The 17,641-nt window shown below is 62.1% G+C and overlaps 1 protein-coding gene across 3 annotated transcripts in view; it reads left to right on the plus strand.

Annotated features, from left to right (window-relative positions):
• The window catches only part of KLHL25 (kelch like family member 25), a 34,452-nt gene extending 17,353 nt beyond the window's left edge, over nt 1-17,099 (plus strand). For all 3 annotated transcript variants that reach the window (XM_080808732.1, XM_080808734.1, XM_080808733.1), the window contains exons 2-3: nt 6,430-8,234; nt 15,307-17,099. In XM_080808732.1, the coding sequence (XP_080664858.1) occupies nt 6,441-8,210 (1,770 nt within the window). In that variant the 5' untranslated portion in view covers nt 6,430-6,440 and the 3' untranslated portion in view covers nt 8,211-8,234; nt 15,307-17,099. The remainder of the gene's footprint in view (nt 1-6,429; nt 8,235-15,306) is intronic.
• Nucleotides 17,100-17,641: the final 542 nt, after the last annotated feature.

The raw sequence follows: 17,641 nt of genomic DNA on the forward strand, positions 1-17,641 counted from the left end.
TTGTCACAGTTGTCTGTACAGCGGGGGCAGAATCCCACCAGAGAAGCGTCTGCAGAGTACTTACTGCCTCTCCCCGGGTGCCCTCCCGTCCTGCTCACATGTTAGCCTTGGTGTGATGCGTGTGCTCTGTGGCCCGAGAGGTCGTAGGACCTCACCGTCTTGTTTTTGGGCCTTTAGCATTGCCTGGTATCCAGCAGGTGCTCAGTCAGGGTTTGTCTCGGGCTTTGTGGTTGGGTGATGGGTGACCTTTGCGATCACCGGGGTCCTGTGTCTGGCGCCCCGGTTCGGACTAGCTGGCTGGGGTCCACCTGCTACCGCTGGGCTGCGTGAGGCGAGTTCCTCGCGCGCGTGTCTGGCACGTGGGCTCAGGTGGCCAGATGGAGGGGGAGAAGCCGGGCCACTCTCCGCCCCGCCGGGCAGGCCAGTGCCGCATCCCGGTGTGGTGGGCTCACGTCGTCTGGCTTCCCCTCGAGTGAGCACTGCGAGAGACAGGGAGTGGGAGCCGCCAGGCTCTGAAGGTCTGGGCTCCCCGGTCGGCCCAGAGTCCCTTTGGCTCCATTTGGTCAGCCACGGTGACACCACAGAACAAAGGGAGGGGACGTGGACCCTGCCCGTCATGGGAGCTGTGTCACAGTTTGCGGGCGTCTCTGGTCCTGCCCCAGCCTCACGTGGCTGTGCCCCTGACTGTGCCCCTGGCCTCTTCTCTTCCCTGAGTGGGGCCCAGCCTTGTTTCTGCCTAGCCTTTGTGTTTGCCTTTCCTGAACCTAGAACCTTCCTTTCCCTGTCGTCACACCCTGGCTCTGGCTCATCAGTGAAGCTTCAGCCCACATGTCCCCTCTTCACAGGGGCCTAAGTGACCCCACTGTCCTGTCAATGTGGCCCACTGCTGTTTCATTTTCCTCACTGACCTGTTTCCTCACTGCTGCTCTCTCCGCCACCCCCCACCCCAACTGCCGACCCCAGAGCACAGCCCCATGGGGGCAGGAGCCTGTCTCGGTCCGTCACCTCCTCCCACACCCAGTACGTGGCACATGGGAATTGCTTGGGAAGCTTCCGGTTGATGAGTGAGTCGGAGCCACATTACCCACAACCCACCGCCCGGGCCCTGGGCTTTCCCACTCCCTCTGGCCTCCGGGGAACAGCCATAGAATTCATCCTCACTTGGGGGAGCGCGCACTCCTGGCTGCTGGAGGGAGGAGGGGAGGGGGGTCATGCTACAGCCAAATGCAGTCAGGCCTTCTGGACAGTGGCACCAACAGCAGGATTTTTTTTTTTTTTTTTAAGATTTACTTACATATTTTAAAGAGAGCATGGGGGGAGGGGTAGAGGCAGAGGGAGAGAGACTCTCCAGCAGACCCCATGCTGAGCACAGAGCCTAACGCAGAGCTCCATCTCAGGACACTGAGGTCAGGACCTGAGCCAAAATCAAGAGTCCAGCTCAACCGCCTGAGCCACCCAGGTGCGCCCCCCCGCCCCCCCACGGCAGTTTTGATCGTCTGTGGTGCATTTTTTCCCTGGGAGTGGAGGCTTCGGCTTTCTGGGGCTGGGCTCTTTGGAGAGCGCGGCGAGTTTCTTCTGGAGGTCTCACCCCCTTGGCTGCTTTGTTTCCTCGTGCATTTAGTTAACTTTCCAAGGGCAAAGGGAGAAATGAGCTAGGTACGTGGTTATTTGGTGCGTTTTCACTGCGTCTGTGCAGGTGAGGATTACGGTGTGGGGAGCCGAGGTGTTGTCTGAGGGGGATCAATGCCCCTTAGCAGGGTGATGGATTGCTGGGCTGGAGCACGGCTGTTACTTCATGTGCCTTAAATCCATCAAAGCCCAGGAGGATGCTTAGGTAATCAGGAGAGTTCTCATGCACACAGTGTGAGAGCGTCTGATTTATCATGGCCCCCAAGGCAGGGAGCCAAGGAGATGGCCCTTGAACACACGCTCTTAAATGCCTGCCCCTCCTGCCACTGGACGGGAGCCTGTGTCCCACACTCTGTGTATCCCCCACCCTGCATAGGGCTGTGTGTGTAACTGCTAGTGAACACGGAAAACCAGCTCCTAAAACCCATGCTTGGGGCGCCTGGGTGACTCAGTGGGTTAAAGCCTCTGCCTTCGGCTCAGGTCATGATCCCAGGGTCCTGGGATCGAGCCCCGCATCGGGCTCTCTGCTCAGCAGGGAGCCTGCTTCCCCCTCTATCTCTGCCTGCCTGTCTGTGGGCTTGTGATCTCTCTCTGTGTCAAATAAATAAATAAAATATTTAAAAAAAAAAAAAACATGCTTGGTGTCTGGGGTGGCCCCCCTGCAGGTAAGAGCAGAGGGACCCACACAGCAGAGACCCCTGACTGAGCAAGGAGCACAGCCCCAAGGAACTGATGTTCAGTGAGCGCTTGTCCTGGTGGGGACTCTAGGTGGCCAGTAACAGAAACCCCCGTCAGACAAAAGGAAGGGGAGAGGCAGGCTCTGCAGGGACAAGAGGCCCCGCTGTGCCTCCTCCATGCAGCGCCTGTCTTGGGCACCGTGGCCACCATCCAGTCCCCTGCCCTGCTCCAGTCCCGTCTGTACCTGCTTCGTTCCCTGTAGTTCCAGTAAATGTCATAGACTAGAGTCTCCTTGACCCACCGCGGTGGCTAGGAGGACTGCACACTGATCGGCCTGGTCAGGGTCCCATTCAGGCAGCCCCAGGGCTCAGGGATGGGCTGCTTCGGCCAGCCAGGCCCGAATGCTCCGGCCCAACCACACGGAGCAGAGGAGGCTGGTTCTGACAGCAGTCAGGGCGTCGGTGCTGACGGGAGCCAGGGAGTGTCCGCCCCGTGCATCCATTGTTGTGCCCCGCCCCCCGCCCCCATGACAGCCTTCACCATCCCAGCCTCGTCCTCTGTGTCTGCAGAGTGGCTGAACTCCAGTAGACGTCAAGTGGAGTGAGTTTCATGCCTTGTACATGTCTCCAGACTTCATCATGAGCAAAGGCAGGGGGTTCGTGTCAGATTGAGCGGCTGCTCTGTGCCAGGTTGCATTGCATGTTGGGGTCACATCAGTTAGCCCCACACATGGTCCCCACCTTCAGCAGGTTGGGGAGACAGGAGGCAGATAAACGCATAATGTTATATAGTGCTGGGTGCTGTGAGGAGGGCAGAAGTGGATGAGGGGTGGAGAGGAGGTGACCTCCACGAGGAGGTCAGGTTACCCTCTGAGGAGGTGACAAAGCGAGCCATGCAGAAAAGAAGTGACAACAGGGGAAACTTCCCAGCCAAAGGAGCAGCATGTGAAAAGGTCCTGCCGCCCAGTAAGAAGTCCAGTGTGGCCTGAGAGGGAGAGCAGGGTGGGAAGTGGCAGAAGGTGAGGAGAGAAGACAGCCAGTGAGGAAGGGTCGACTCATGTGGAGCCTGACATGTGGGGGTGACAACTTGAGATTTCTCTGAGGGTGTTGGGACACCGCTTGGTGGGTTGTGACTGGGCGTGATGGGATCCAGGTGAGGATCCCTCTGGTGTCTGGAGGGAACCCAGATCATGGAGGACAGAAGCAGAACCAGGTGGGGGGTTTCCAGTAGTCCAGGGCAGAAGGTTCAGATTCAAGACTCAGGAGGCAGAGCCACAGGGCTTGCTGAGGGCTAGGTGTTGCTGGTGGGAGGGATGGGGTGACCCTGGAGGTTGGGCCCGAATAAGAAGGAGCTTGTTGCTACCATTGCCTATTTTCCTGGGCGAGGTGGGCAGCAGGTTCGGAGGAAATTCAGAGTACTCTCCCGGACATGTGATGGTGGAGGTGACCAGCTTCCAGATGTTTTGTGGGTGAGGTGAGGAGCCCTCCGCAGGGCAGGTAGTGCCCAGGGCCCCCAGCTCTGAGCCTGTCCTCCCGTGCCGGCTAGCCCGGAGCTGAAGCACAGCCCTGGGGACCTGTGGGCCCGGCCAGAGACTTGCCACTCCTGTGATTCCTTTCCCGTGTCTGGGCCTCAGTGTCCTCATCTGTGAACTGGGGTAATGAGACCCTCCGCCTCCCGGAATCCTGATGCTTCTGGGATGCGATCACCTCACCTCAAGGTCTGGGCAAGTCAGTGCATGCCTGATGGCTGCTGTCACCGCAAGATTGGCTCGGAACAGGCACAGCCCAAAAGGAGGTGGGACAGTCTGGGGCCACAGCCAGGCAGGTGCCTCTGCCCTCGGCATGGAGGTGCCCAGACAGGCCGCTCTCTGGGGGTGGGAACCTGCTTGGGTGTGTGCGCCCAGGTCTGGCTCTCCGCCTGTGCAGGGGATTTGCGTCAGTGGGCAGGCCTCTTGGTACTGAGCAAGACGTCAGTCAGCTCTGGAGCCCTGGGCTGCTCAGTCAGCATTGGCCTTGGAGAGCTCGCCACTAGACCTCCTTCTCAGGGCAGACGCGGCTGCTCCACGTGGGTTTGCCCTGCTTTTTGACACTCTCTCATCTTTTGAGTCCTGGTTTGCCCTGCACTTAGCCCCCCCATAAGGAGTCTCCACCTAATTCCCTGACTCAGAGTCCTTGGAGGATCCCCCCAGCTTGGTGCACAGGTCAAAGGCCATAGCTTCTCTTCCGTCCAGGCACAGTGGGGACAGGGTGGATGGAGTCACCTGATGAATGACTGCATTTGGGAAAGTGTCCGGGAGCAAGATTCGGGGAAACGTGTTGCAGTGTCTGAAATTCGGATCTGGGCCAAGTGCAGAGCTGCCAGTAAAGCCTCTGGGGGCCAGGCCGCTGGAGCTTCTCGATCTCCGGGTCTCCCAGTCCCAGGGCCAGGCTCAGAGGTCATGTTCTGTAAAAAACTGCCAACAACTGAGTAACTCTGAGGTCCCAGCAGGGACTTTGTTTCACAGAAGAGATAATGGGGGGTCGGGAGAGAGGTACCCCAGGGCGGTGGCTGAACGGGGACCCTCCTGTCCAGCCTGGACCTGGGCCCAACTCTCTTACCCTTGTGCCGGCGGCACCTCCCACCCCGTGGGCTAACCTTGTAACTGTGAGCCTGGTGGCCTGCAGCGGCAGCTGTGCACAGCAGTGCCCTTGGCAGGTCACCTGCCTGGAGCTTGGGGGCTAGGAACAGCCTCTGCCCCTTTCCTGCCTGGGCCCAGGAGCAGGGGCCTTGCCCAGGCAGCTCATCCCGTCAGGTTGTGGTTTCTCTCTGGTTCTTTGCCGGGGGAGGAGTGAGTGAGAGAGACAGCAGAGCTCTTGGACGCTAATATACAGTCTCAGCGAAGCATGAAATCGCTTCCTTCCTTTACCAGATTATTACTTAAGCAGAAAATTGACTTCGAGTGGGGGTTGGGGGTTATATACTTTTGAAAATTAAAAGGGAAGAAGAAGAGGTTTGGGTTTTTTTGAGGGGGGCTCATTACCGGCAGGAAGAACGTAACACAGGCTTTGGGGGGGTCAGGATGCTAATGCGGAGCAGCCCCCTGAGCCCCGAATCCTGGCCTGGCATTGGAGGGCATGGCGGTTTGGGGGGCAGGTGAGGTGCTCGCTGTGGCCCAAGATCCTTGGAGTTGCCTGTAGGGACTAAGGAGGCTCCTTTTGTTCTGTGTTTTCCAGAGGCTTCAGCTGAGGCAAATCTGGACAGCTTTCCTAGTCTGCATGTCTTATTGTCACCCAGGCCCTCTCTTGTTGGGGACCTCAGAATCGAGCAGGTGTCTTGTAGGTGAAGCCACTCACGGGTCAGCCAGCTCTGCCTCCCAACCCTTGCTGGGTCAGGAGGCCTTGGAAGACCCTGGATCTGGAGAACATGTCTACACTGAGCCCTTGGGCTGTAGTGGCAGCTCTTTGGAATTTTCCAAGGGCAAGAGAGATGAGGAACTTCAGCCAATGCTGCCGGGATCCCAGCTCAGGACAGGTTCCTCTGGGGGCATGGGGGAGGGCACAAGACTCTGCCCAGGGTCTGTGGCTCCTTGGACTCATAGTGTGTCCAGACTGCCACAGAAAACCCTGATGGAATCCGTCTCCTCGGGCCCGTGGAGAGTGGAAATTGGGATTGGAACTGGACAGCCCACGTGGGATGCGTGGCTCCAGCACTGGGGGGCAGCCGCCTTGCTTCTGGGAGCCCTGGCTCCCCCAGCTGAGCCGTGTCCCCAGAGGACGGCTGGGGAATGGGATATGGCCCAGGGCCCGTGCTGCTTAGCCCTGCTCTGACCTGAAGTCTGCGGAATGGCCCAAGGCCACCATATCCCTATTCCCTTGACCATGGGAGGCAGCTGCAGCTCAGACTCACCCTGAGGTAGTTCATTTCCAGGCCACAGACGTTTGGTTCCAAAGCTGGTCTGAAATCCACAAAATCAGTTTCTGAAGGGAGAGGTAGACACCAGCTGCTACCCCCCACACCAGCGCTGGCTGAGGGGAGGGACAGAGCCAAGCGATGAGGGCTGGGGCTGAAGGGTGAGCTCCCTGGGCCGTCTGTGCCGGGAGCCAGGGCCTGGCCCTTCTCACCTGTGGCCTTGTCCCCCGGCAGGTCAGCTCAGCATGTCGGTCAGCGTCCACGAGACCCGGAAGTCGCGGAGCAGCACGGGGTCCATGAACATCACCCTCTTCCACAAAGCCTCCCACCCCGACTGCGTGCTGGCCCACCTCAACACGCTGCGCAAGCACTGCATGTTCACGGACGTCACGCTCTGGGCCGGCGACCGCGCCTTCCCCTGCCACCGCGCCGTGCTGGCCGCGTCCAGCCGCTACTTCGAGGCCATGTTCAGCCATGGCCTGCGGGAGAGCCGGGACGACACGGTCAACTTCCAGGACAACCTGCACCCCGAGGTGCTGGAGCTGCTGCTGGACTTCGCCTACTCGTCCCGCATCGTCATCAACGAGGAGAACGCCGAGTCGCTGCTGGAGGCCGGCGACATGCTGCAGTTCCACGACGTGCGCGACGCCGCCGCCGAGTTCCTGGAGAAGAACCTGTTCCCCTCCAACTGCCTGGGCATGATGCTGCTCTCGGACGCGCACCAGTGCCGCCGGCTGTACGAGTTCTCCTGGCGCATGTGCCTGGTGCACTTCGAGACTGTGCGGCAGAGCGAGGACTTCAACAGCCTGTCCAAGGACACCCTGCTGGACCTCATCTCCAGCGACGAGCTGGAGACAGAGGACGAGCGCGTGGTCTTCGAGGCCATCCTCCAGTGGGTGAAGCACGACCTGGAGCAGAGGCAGGCCCACCTGCCCGAGCTCCTCCGGAGCGTGCGGCTGGCCCTGCTGCCGGCGGACTGCCTGAAGGAGGCCGTCTCCGGCGAGGCCCTCCTCATGGCCGACGAGCGCACCAGGCTCATCATAGATGAGGCGCTCCGTTGCAAGACCAGGATCCTGCAGAACGACGGGGTGGTCACCAGCCCCTGCGCCCGGCCGCGCAAGGCGGGCCACACGCTGCTGATCCTGGGGGGCCAGACCTTCATGTGCGACAAGATCTACCAGGTGGACCACAAGGCCAAGGAGATCATCCCCAAGGCCGACCTGCCCAGCCCCCGGAAGGAATTCAGCGCCTCAGCCATCGGCTGCAAGGTCTACGTGACTGGGGGCCGGGGCTCTGAGAACGGGGTCTCTAAGGACGTGTGGGTGTATGACACTGTCCACGAGGAGTGGTCCAAGGCGGCACCCATGCTGATCGCCCGCTTCGGTCACGGCTCAGCAGAGCTGGAGAACTGCCTCTATGTGGTCGGGGGACACACTTCCCTGGCAGGCGTCTTCCCCGCCTCCCCTTCAGTCTCCCTGAAGCAGGTGGAGAAGTATGACCCCGGGGCTAACAAGTGGACGATGGTGGCCCCGTTGAGGGACGGAGTCAGCAATGCCGCAGTGGTGAGCGCCAAGCTGAAGCTCTTCGTTTTCGGGGGCACCAGCATCCACCGAGACATGGTGTCCAAGGTCCAGTGCTACGACCCCTCGGAGAACCGGTGGACCATCAAGGCCGAGTGCCCCCAGCCTTGGCGCTACACAGCGGCCGCCGTGCTGGGCAGCCAGATCTTCATCATGGGAGGTGACACGGAGTTCACGGCTGCCTCAGCCTACCGCTTCGACTGCGAGACCAACCAGTGGACGCGGATCGGGGACATGACTGCCAAACGCATGTCGTGCCATGCCCTGGCCTCGGGCAACAAGCTCTATGTGGTGGGGGGCTACTTTGGGACCCAGAGGTGTAAGACCCTGGACTGCTACGACCCCACTTCGGACACGTGGAACTGCGTCACCACCGTGCCCTACTCGCTCATCCCCACGGCCTTCGTCAGCACCTGGAAGCACCTGCCGTCGTGAGGAGCACCTGCAGAGCCCCGCCAGGTGAGTGCCCGGCAGCCCGGGGCCTGTTCCCACTCCCGGTCAGGGTTACTGTGTCCGCCAGGGAGGCCTGGATGGGGCAGCGGGTGGCTGGGTGCTCTGGGAGCCTGTTCCAGATCCGAAGCTAAAGCCTAGCTCTGCCCCTTACTTGCCATTGACCTTGAGCAGAGCGTGTCAGCCCTCTGCCAAATGGGAACCACCTGATGGGTGCAGTGCGTTCCGGACACAGCTGCACGTCAGAATCCCTGGGGGTCTTTGACAGCACTGCGTGGAGGTTGGGCCACCGGCCAAGTCCAGGAGCAGCCCGCACGCAAGGGCATCCTCACGTCTGACCCAGCGGCGAGTTAGGGCTTCCCCAGATCACTCTCGGATGCGAGCATCCACGGGAAGGACTCACAGAGTGCACTGCAGGCGGTTGTGGTCACAGTCACGGCCTGTTATAGGAAGGGTCGGACAAGTACAGATGACCGGGGCAGAGCCCTCCGCCCGTGCAGTCCGGACAGTGTCACTGTGCCGCCATCGGCAAGTGGACACACAGAATATTGCCCACTGGGGATGCTCACACAAGCTCTGGTGTCCAGACTTCTTCCCGGGGCCCCATCACAGAGGCTCGATGGGTTGTCCGCAGGGTTCCTCTCCGACTCCAGGCCAGCTGGTACAGCATGACCCAACGCCCCTACCCAAAGTCACACGGATGTGCCCACCCCACCCCTACCCTAAACAAGGAGAGTCTATTGGGTACAGCCAATCATCTCCCAGAAGCCAAGGGCAAAGGCCAGGCTTCTTCATGACACAAGTGCTAAAGCCCATGCCACACCCCAGACCAGGCGAGTCCAGTGTGCATCCAGCGTGCAAACGGCACCCCAGGGGCCCATGAGAAACAGGGACGGTGGACAGGAGTGCTCAAGGGGCGGGGGGGGGGGGGCGTGCTGGAGCTGTGGGGCAGGCACCCTGCGGAGGCAGCAGGGTGATGCTCCTGTCCTGTGCGGTGGGCAGGCCTTCCTCCCAGCGGGCATCATGGTGAACCGTGGGCCCCTGGGTCGGACTGCGACAGAGGATCGCCCAAGTTGCTGGTCCTGCTCTTTGTTCTGGGGGCTATTAATGATGTGAGGTCCTTACCCAAAAGGGGAAGGTGACAGGAGATGCAGGGAGCTAAGGGACACTGTCAGGGGCTCTCTGGAGTGATGGAGGGACACAGGAGGGACTTGCCCAAGGCCTGAGGGCAGGTGCAGAGTCACCTGGAGGGAAGGACCAGCTTACCAGACAGGCCTCTTCTGAGGGTGGAGGGGGTCTCTCCTGCAGCCCCTCTGGGGCAGGGACAGCTTCAGAACCGCGGTTGGATTAGGGCACCATGAGCCAGCCCGACAGGGAGCTCAGGAGTAGGAGCTGAGAGCGGGCGCCGGAGTTGGAGGCAGCGGAGAAGGGATTGTGTTCTGGTCCCACCCTCCTTGGTCAGGCCCTGGGGAAGCCAGGCTCTGTGTCCCAGCCCTTAGGACTGAGTTCTGGGGGCCCCAGGGTGGGTGGGAGGCAGGGAGGCCTCGGTCCCAGGGGCCATGAGAAGCAGGGGCACAGGGCAGGAGGTCCCAGGCTCAGCGTGCAGCACGAGAAGAGGCCAGGCAGGCTAGCCTTCCCTCCGGGGATGGCTGGTGACCAGCTGCAGTTCGAGAAACCAGCTCTCAGGCCAGGCCCGGACTCGGCCCCCTTCAGTTCAGGTCACAGAAGCCCTCTCAGGAGCCAGCCTGGGCCGAAAACCTGATTTCCTCCCTGATGCGGTGGCTGCTGGGACTGCCCCTCCCGACAAGCACGTGCTCCGGCCCGGAGATCAGGTCGGCTGGGCCTCGAGGCCCTGATGGGGATGCACTGGCCTGTGAAGCCATCCAGGCTGCATCCCCTCCTGTGTCCAGGGTCTTCGGGCCCCTAAAGGCCAAAGCTTTGTCCCGTTCTGCGGTTGCCCTGTTCTGTTTTAATCTGCTCTCTCCCTCTTTGGGAGAAAAATCTGAGTAGCCCCAGTTGTTGGTCCCCTGGGGTATAAGCTTCAAGAGAATAGTGGCAACTCCTCATGGCCTCCCTGTTCCTGCACTTGGGGGTGGTCCCCTGTGGGGCCTGAGGGCTCCTCCCATTGGTGCTCGGCCCTCCCCATGACCCTGGACAGCAGTTCAACCCCACGTGGGAGGGGTGGGGGCAGGCCAGCAGACCCCGTGAGCCCTGTGCTTCTCCAGGAGTTTCCCCCATCCCAGGGATGGGGACGCAAGCATGCATCACTCTTTGGTTCTGGCTCTCACTGGCTGCTTGACCCTCTCCTGAGCTCGGCGTTGCCACCTGGAGTAGAGAGTAGAGATTGCGTGACCCCTAATACTTGTATAGGTCAAGTGAGGGGCTGTTCAGAGTCGGTTTTTATACGAGGTGATGATGCAGAAGGATGGTGGCAATAATGGCTTCAGGATGGTTTGGGCAGTGGAGCCCTCTCTGCATCCCTGGGTCAGCCCCTCCTTCTAGAAGGGTCTAGGAGGCACGTGGGGTGTGCCTGTCCGAGTGCTGCCGGGGCCTTCTCCCTCAGTCGGGCCCAGTCCATAGTGGGGGTGCCGCTGTCAGGGAGGAGGAAGCAGGTGCAGAGGGGCTCGTGGCACAAGATGGAGCCCGTCCTGCATCCCAGTGGGGAGCTGTGCCTAGGCCCTGCCGTCCCAGGGCCGTGGCCACACAAGAGTGTGTGAGTGTCCTAGGCACAGGTTTCCCGAGCTCCTGCACCAACAGAGGGTCCTTTAGCTCTTGCCCCGTATCCGTGCCATTTCCTCCTCGAGGGCCCTGCAGCCAAGCAGCCCCCTTCCTGCAGTCCCTCGTCCGCCTGGGAACCGCCACTCCCGTGTTCCGTGCGGCAGGTTGACCCGGGGTTCCCACGCTCTGCCCAGCCCAGCTTCCCTTCAGCCTTGCCTGTCCCGGACGGCTGGGAATTCTCCAGATCTCTTCAAAGGCTGGGGCGTAAACGGGCCTCTCTGGGGAGGTGCCTGTGACAAGGCACCTGCTGGAAGCTGATGCCCCCCGGGGGGACCGGGCCCTCCCTTCTCTCCCCAGGCGGTGGGGCCGCAGTGGCAGGCCGTAGCCCTCCAGTGTGGCTGCTCGGGCCGCCACCGCAGTGCTGCAGGCTGGGGCTGGAGGGGGGGCCTGGAGTCAGGACGGCGGATGGAGGCGGAGGCCGGGGCCTGGGACAGCAGCAGTGTGGGGGTGGGGACTGCTGAGCTGTGACACCCGAACAAGGCACAAGAGGAGCCCAGGCCGAGCACCGTCCGCGGGGATGGAGGACCGGAAGAGCAGAGATGTGCGGGCCGGGCACCTCCCCGTCTGCCCGCCGTGGGCACCCGCAGTGGACCATGGCGCTTTCCCCTGAGCCTGACTGCCGGCTGGGAATCCCTGGCCCAGTGCCGGGGCCAGAGCATGGGTCCTGTGTCTCCGTGCCCACCTCCCTGTCCCTGCTGTCCCGGGCCCTCCCGCAGGGACATTTCTGCCTCTGTGCCTAGAGCGCCCCTCCATCCCCGACCCCTCTGTCCAGCCTGCGTGACTCCGACGTCAGGAACCAGCAACCAGAGGTCGCCTGCACTCGGCAGCCCCTCAGCGTCCCCCCGGCTCACGTCCCCACAGTCACACCCAGCTCCTCCTCTCCCTGTCTCAGCCACCGGCCTTGAGCTCCTGGTGGGTGCCTCCGTGTACCGTGAGCGCGCTCGCTGTGCTGTCATTGACCCCTCAGGACGAGCCGTCCCAGGTGCTGCTGTTGCAAAGTGGCAGCTGAGACACAGGGTAGGTTGTTGGCATCCGGTGAACGGCTAGGAAGGGTTGGAGCGGGGTTTGAGCCCCCGACGTGCCCCACCCCTGCGGGCATCTGGAGAGCCAGGCACCGGGTCTCTTCCCGTCTGCACCCTGGCACCGAGCCGGGGACCGGCACAGGCGGCCACCGAGCGGTAGGGCCGATGGCTGTGTCGGAAGCCTAATGCCTGCAGGAGCTCCAGGACCAGCCCCCGAGTCCCAGCCCCCAAATCGTAGCCAGACCCACGTATCTGGGTGACCGCAGCCGGCGGCAGCTGGGAGGCCCCCGGAGCTGGGTCTGGGTTACCCTGGGTTACCCGTGAAGTGTAGTCTGGGTTACCCGTGAAGTGTAGACTAGCCATGGATGTTCTTTTCTCTTTCTCTCTGCCACTGAGTCCCCCTTCCCCCATCAAGCCCTTTAAAGGCACAACGCCCTCGCCTTTCCTCCCCTGACCCCCACCCAGCACGCCGGGCAAGCGTCCAGGCCACCAGGAGCTCATCTCTCCACGGTCATTGTTGGGACCCAGCCACTTGGGGTGTGGGGGCGGAGGGGCCTCCAATCCCAGCTCTGGGAAAGGCTGAGCCTGTCATTCCCCCGCGGGGCCCTGCGAGGGGCTCAGTCACTGCCACTGGAGGGGCGACTTAGCACATTCTATCCTGCCTTAAAAGAAATTGCCACTGAGAGGAAATCCCAGAGCCCAGATCCACACAGATGGGGCTGGTGTCATGAGAAAGGTGCCCGGGCGGGACTTGAGGCCTCTTGAAGCACCCCAGCTCTGTCCATCCGTCCACACACCCACAGTCTCATGCTTGCCGGGGTTCACTGGGGTTGGCCGTGTGCCAGGCCTTGGATCAGGATGCCGGCTGCCTTCCCTCGCTGCAGTCCTGCGGGGCAGACCCCTCACCCACGACCCACAGGACCGTGAGAGCTGTAAGGGGTTTCCCAGGGCCAGCCGTGCACAGGCAGTGGGGGTGACCGCAGACACCACGCCAGTCTGCAAGGTGAAGGCATGTCCTATCGGACAGATGGGGAGCCTAGGCCTCAGAGAAGCACCTGCCCCAAGTTGGGGTGGCCCAGACCGGAGTTGCCGTGGCTGAGCCTGAGGGCAGCTGTGTGAGCTGGGAGGGAATTCAGGAGCCAGGTGGTGGGCTCCCCAGTTCCTCTGCCGTAAGAGCGCAGCTGGGTGCTGTCTCCTCTTCAGCGACCCGGCCAGCCCAGAGGGGCCACTCCCCAGCTCAGGCTCCCACGGCCCCTCACCCCTGCCATGGGGGGCTTTGAGGTTTGGCTCGGGGAAGCAGTGGGGCCTTGCTTCGGGGGGAATCCCTTGTCTGCCGAGTGCGGTGTGAGGGTGTGGAGCAGAGACGAGCCCCAGAGGTGTGGGTTGGCCGCCTTGGAGCGTCTTGGGATGTTAGAGGACTTGTGACCAAGCTTCTCACTTGTGAGGGGCCTTCACCAGCCCCCACCCCGAGGAAAAAGTGGCTGCCCTGTCTGGCATCTGGGGACTGCTGACCCCCTGGGGACTACCTGCCGTGTTCAAGCCAACCTTCGAGAAGCCTTGGCAGTGATGGAGCAAGGGCCATACCCCACCCGAAGGAAGAAAGTCCCGCCGATTCCAGTGCTGGCGTGAATTTTTGGATGTTCCCTGAATACGTGCAGACCTGCAGGTAGCTCCAAGCCCCTCACGTACAGAGATCTTGTACAGCGGACACAGATGCGGAGGCTCGGTCTCACCGAAGCTGTCACACCAAGAGCAGCATCATTCATTGTCCTGCAGAGGTGGTCTTGCCTGTTGGCCTTTTGGCGGACTTGCAGGTTTCCTGGAGCGCTCCGCCTGCCTGTGCCCAGGGCCTGCTTCTCTGTGCCTCTCCGGAGCCCCCAGGAGACTCCTCCGGGCAGTTCAGCATGCTAGAAGGACATCCTCCTTGTCCCCTGGCACACACGTGTCTCCTTGATTAGGGCCACCCCTGATCCCGTGGCACTTGCAGTGCTGGCAGGAGTAAGCGTGCTGTCCGGCGCTGAATGGGTGTGCGGGCGAGCCGGGTGCCCGGAAATCTCTGGGAGCGCTCCAGAGAACCTCTTCTTACAGAGCTGCCCCACCCCAGGGGTTCGGCTCCCTGTGGAGGACAAGTGGGCAGTCCCTGCCGTGCTGTCCCGAGCGCATCCTCCTCCCCACCCAGCTGGGCCCCCTCTGCGCCCGCCCACCTGGCCCTTTGCTCCTTCAGCTCCAGCCTCGGGTGTCACCCCCTGACCCGGACACATGTCCACAGCCACATCTCCACGCGCTATGCTGAGCTGTCGTGGTGGGTCAGGCTTTAAAAGGGACCACGCTGGCCCAAGTGGGCTATCGCAGACGCTTCAAGGGCATCGTCCATGAAACCTCTCTCGTGCGGTAGACTGCTCCGTTCTCTCCAGGAGGCTCAGATCCTTCCCTCATCTTCCAGAGGACAACAGGAGGCTCAGAGAGAGCAGACGCTGCACTGAGGGAGAAGCCAGGCTGGAGTGTGAGCTCGGTGACCACAAGCCTGTGCTCCCTCCTTCACCACCGTCGGCCCCCAGCGCCCGTGTCAGGGCACAGTAAATACCTGTGGAGACCAGTGTGCTGGTTGGCATCTGCGCCTGCCTCCCTGCTCTCTGGCCGTGTCTGCACCTGCCCTGTTTCCACCTCACTGGCCTCATTGTCAATTTTCAGACACGTCAGCTTCCCACCCCCGGGCCTTTGCATGTGCCATTCCCCCTGCCTGCACTGCTATTGCCCCCTCTAGCAAACTCCTGTCCCTCCTTCAGGTATCAGGTTAAATATTACCACCCACCCACACCCTCCACCAAAATAACAAGTCCTGGTTCTACTTTTTTGTTTCTCACGTATGGCACCTCTGTCAGCGTGTGATTGCTGTCTGCAGTTCCTGGTACCAGCTACAGTGTCTCCCACCCAGCGACGATCGGGATACGGTCGCTGGTGTCTGTGTGCCCTCCTGTCTCCCCAGTGACGAGTGCGGTGCCTCTGGGTTGTGGGGGCTCAGGGCATGGAGCTGAGGGCCTGAAGGGACGCCGTGGTTGCCACGTTCCAGGTGAGGTAACCAGGGCCCAGGGAGACGGCTGAACTGCCCAGGGCTGCACCGCTGGTAAACGGACGAGCTGCGTTCTCACGCCCCGGCCTTCTCCCGGGGCCTCACTTCCAGCCCCTTATGTGGGGCCTCCCCGTTCTCGCTTTGTTCCAGGTTAGGACAGAGCCCTGTGCACATGACTCATGCTCTCTCCTTCCCTCTGTCTCCTCTGCAGACTCTGCGTGTCTCTCCCCACCCCTGTGGCTGCAGCCCTCAATGTCCCAGAGTGGCCCTCACCCCGTCCGCCACCGTGGGAAGCTCAGCCCGGCCCCGGAGCAGCACTTGAGGTGGCCGGAAGCCGGTCCCACCAGCTCTGGGAGCAGCAGTCTCGGGGGCTGTCCTGAGCTTCAGACAGGAGGAGAGAAGCCGTCTCGAGTGCCCCGTGTGTCTGCCCGAGGCCTTTTCTGCTTTGCAGTGGTTTGTAGGGGAGAGGACCTTCCGCAGGCATGTGGACCGACCCCAGGACTCCCTCGGCCTCGGGGACAAGCCATGTGTGCAGAGCGTTGAGGTTGCCCGTCTCAGCAAGTCCTGTTCAGGGGCGCGGGAGGCTGGGCAGCGGGGAGCCCCGAGTGTGTTGGGATGGACGGTACTGGGAGGCCTTCACGCAGTGCCCACAGCACAGCCTTGGCCTCACCACCTCCCTGTTGCCATTGTAATGTCACCCAGCAGAGGGTGTCCCGCACCTTGGGGAGACAGGGTCCACCTGGACTGAGAACACAGGTTGCCCAGGAGGAAATCGAGGACACATGTGTCATGGGCAGAAACCCATCGGGTGACCTTGGTGGTGCCCATGAGACTTCATTAGCGAACAACACCAAGACCCCCAGGGTTAAAGAGGAAGCTGTTTTGGGCCCCTCCCCCAGGAGGCCAGCCTTGCCCTGGTGCAGAGACACTCAGGTCTTGTCACCGGACTTGGGGGCTGCCCACCTCCTCAGAGCCTGCCTGTCCTCAAGAGCCCACCCCAAGTGGTGGCAGTGACCCCATCTCCTGACAGGACTGTGCTGGCCCTCAGGATGTGGCCGGGCCTCCGAGCCCGGGAACAAATAGGAGATGTCACCCCCAGGACTACTCCAGGGCACCCACTCTAGATCCCTCCAGGCCTGGAGGATAGCAGCAAGGCCTGTGACCCCGGGCCCCCAGCCAGCACCAGCTGTCCTCTGGCATCTGGGCCTTCCAACTGGCCCATTTGCTCACTGGACCCCCCAAAGCAAGAATGGTCCCCAGGAGAACTGCCAAGTCTTCGGTCATTTTCTCCACGTCTCAAGTCAGTGGGTACCTCCTCCGTGTATCCCCAGTATCTGGGGTTCCGGAGGGGCAGCTCACACCTAGTATCAGGGTTTGCAGCCCAGCCTTGCCACCCCCGGGCATCACTGTTGGGGGGAGCGGAATTGGGCATGGGCCAAACCGGTGGCTTCCCCGCCTGCCAGGTGCCTGCCCTTTGCTCGGTGCTGCTCGGCTGGGTCGGGACTGGGGCGCCCAAGTGAGCTGCGCCGTGGATGGGACCGCGTCACAAACCAGCCACCATCCGGAAGCTCGCCGTGCCGCCTCGCAGGAAGCCCGTGCTGCCGCTGGCCCCGTGGGCGTCCCTCGGGGAGGGCTCTCGGTGCTGGGTTCACCCGCCCGGGAGCACCGGCCACGGCCCGTCGGCTGCTGCGTGCAAAGAGCTGGAAGCAGAGAGTGCATCTCCCGGTCCGCCGGGGGCCACGGACGCTGCCGGCTCCGAGGCTGGCCTCCGCGGGTCCAGTGCACAGCCTCAGCCGCGCGAAGCCCAGGGTGCTGGGCCCCCGAGAGGGTGAGGCGGGGGCGGCTGGGGGTGGAGGAGGCTGTCGCCTGGAGGCCCGGCTTCTGGAAGGCTGAGGAGGGACAAGCACACTTGTCACGCAGCACCACGAACCTCATGGTGGTGCTTCCCCCAAGAGTTGTGTTCCTTCTGTTTCTAACTTAATAAAAGAGCTGAGAAAAACTGCTTCCCTGGGGGCTGGGCCCGTGTTGCGACAGAAGGCACCGGCACACTTGGCTTTCGCCCCACCATTGGGGCTGGAAGTCTGCCCCCTGGCGTCTGCCCCGCCGAAGAGTTGGGGGGGTGGGGAGGCTGCCTCCCCAAGGACCCTTGGCGCCCAGAGGAGATGGCTTCCTTTCCTCAGACTGTCCCAGCTCTGAAGCCTTCGAATTGGCCCTTGACCCAGATTGCTTTCCTGAGAAAGCTCGTGCAGGGGAACTCGAGGTGAAATGGGCTTGTCTGTGCGGGAGCCCCGCCGGCACTCCTTTGTGTGAGCAGGGGGAGGCACGGGGAGGTGGCACAGTTGCCCCCAGGGGCCTCTGACGCTCGTGTCCCCTGCTGTCCCTTCACGCCCTCCACAGCCAACATAACTCCCAGTTCGGGAGCGTGGGCTCTGGGCATCCCTCAGAGCGGGCAGCCCAGCGTGGCCCCCACCCCCAATGCGCTCTGAACCTCCGGGGTGCGCAGGCCCCCAGAACCCAAACTGGTCTTGAACGAGTAAGTCGATCTC

This window comes from Martes martes (assembly GCF_963455335.1).
Source record: "Martes martes genome assembly, chromosome: 7".
Classification (NCBI taxonomy): Eukaryota; Metazoa; Chordata; class Mammalia; order Carnivora; family Mustelidae; genus Martes; species Martes martes.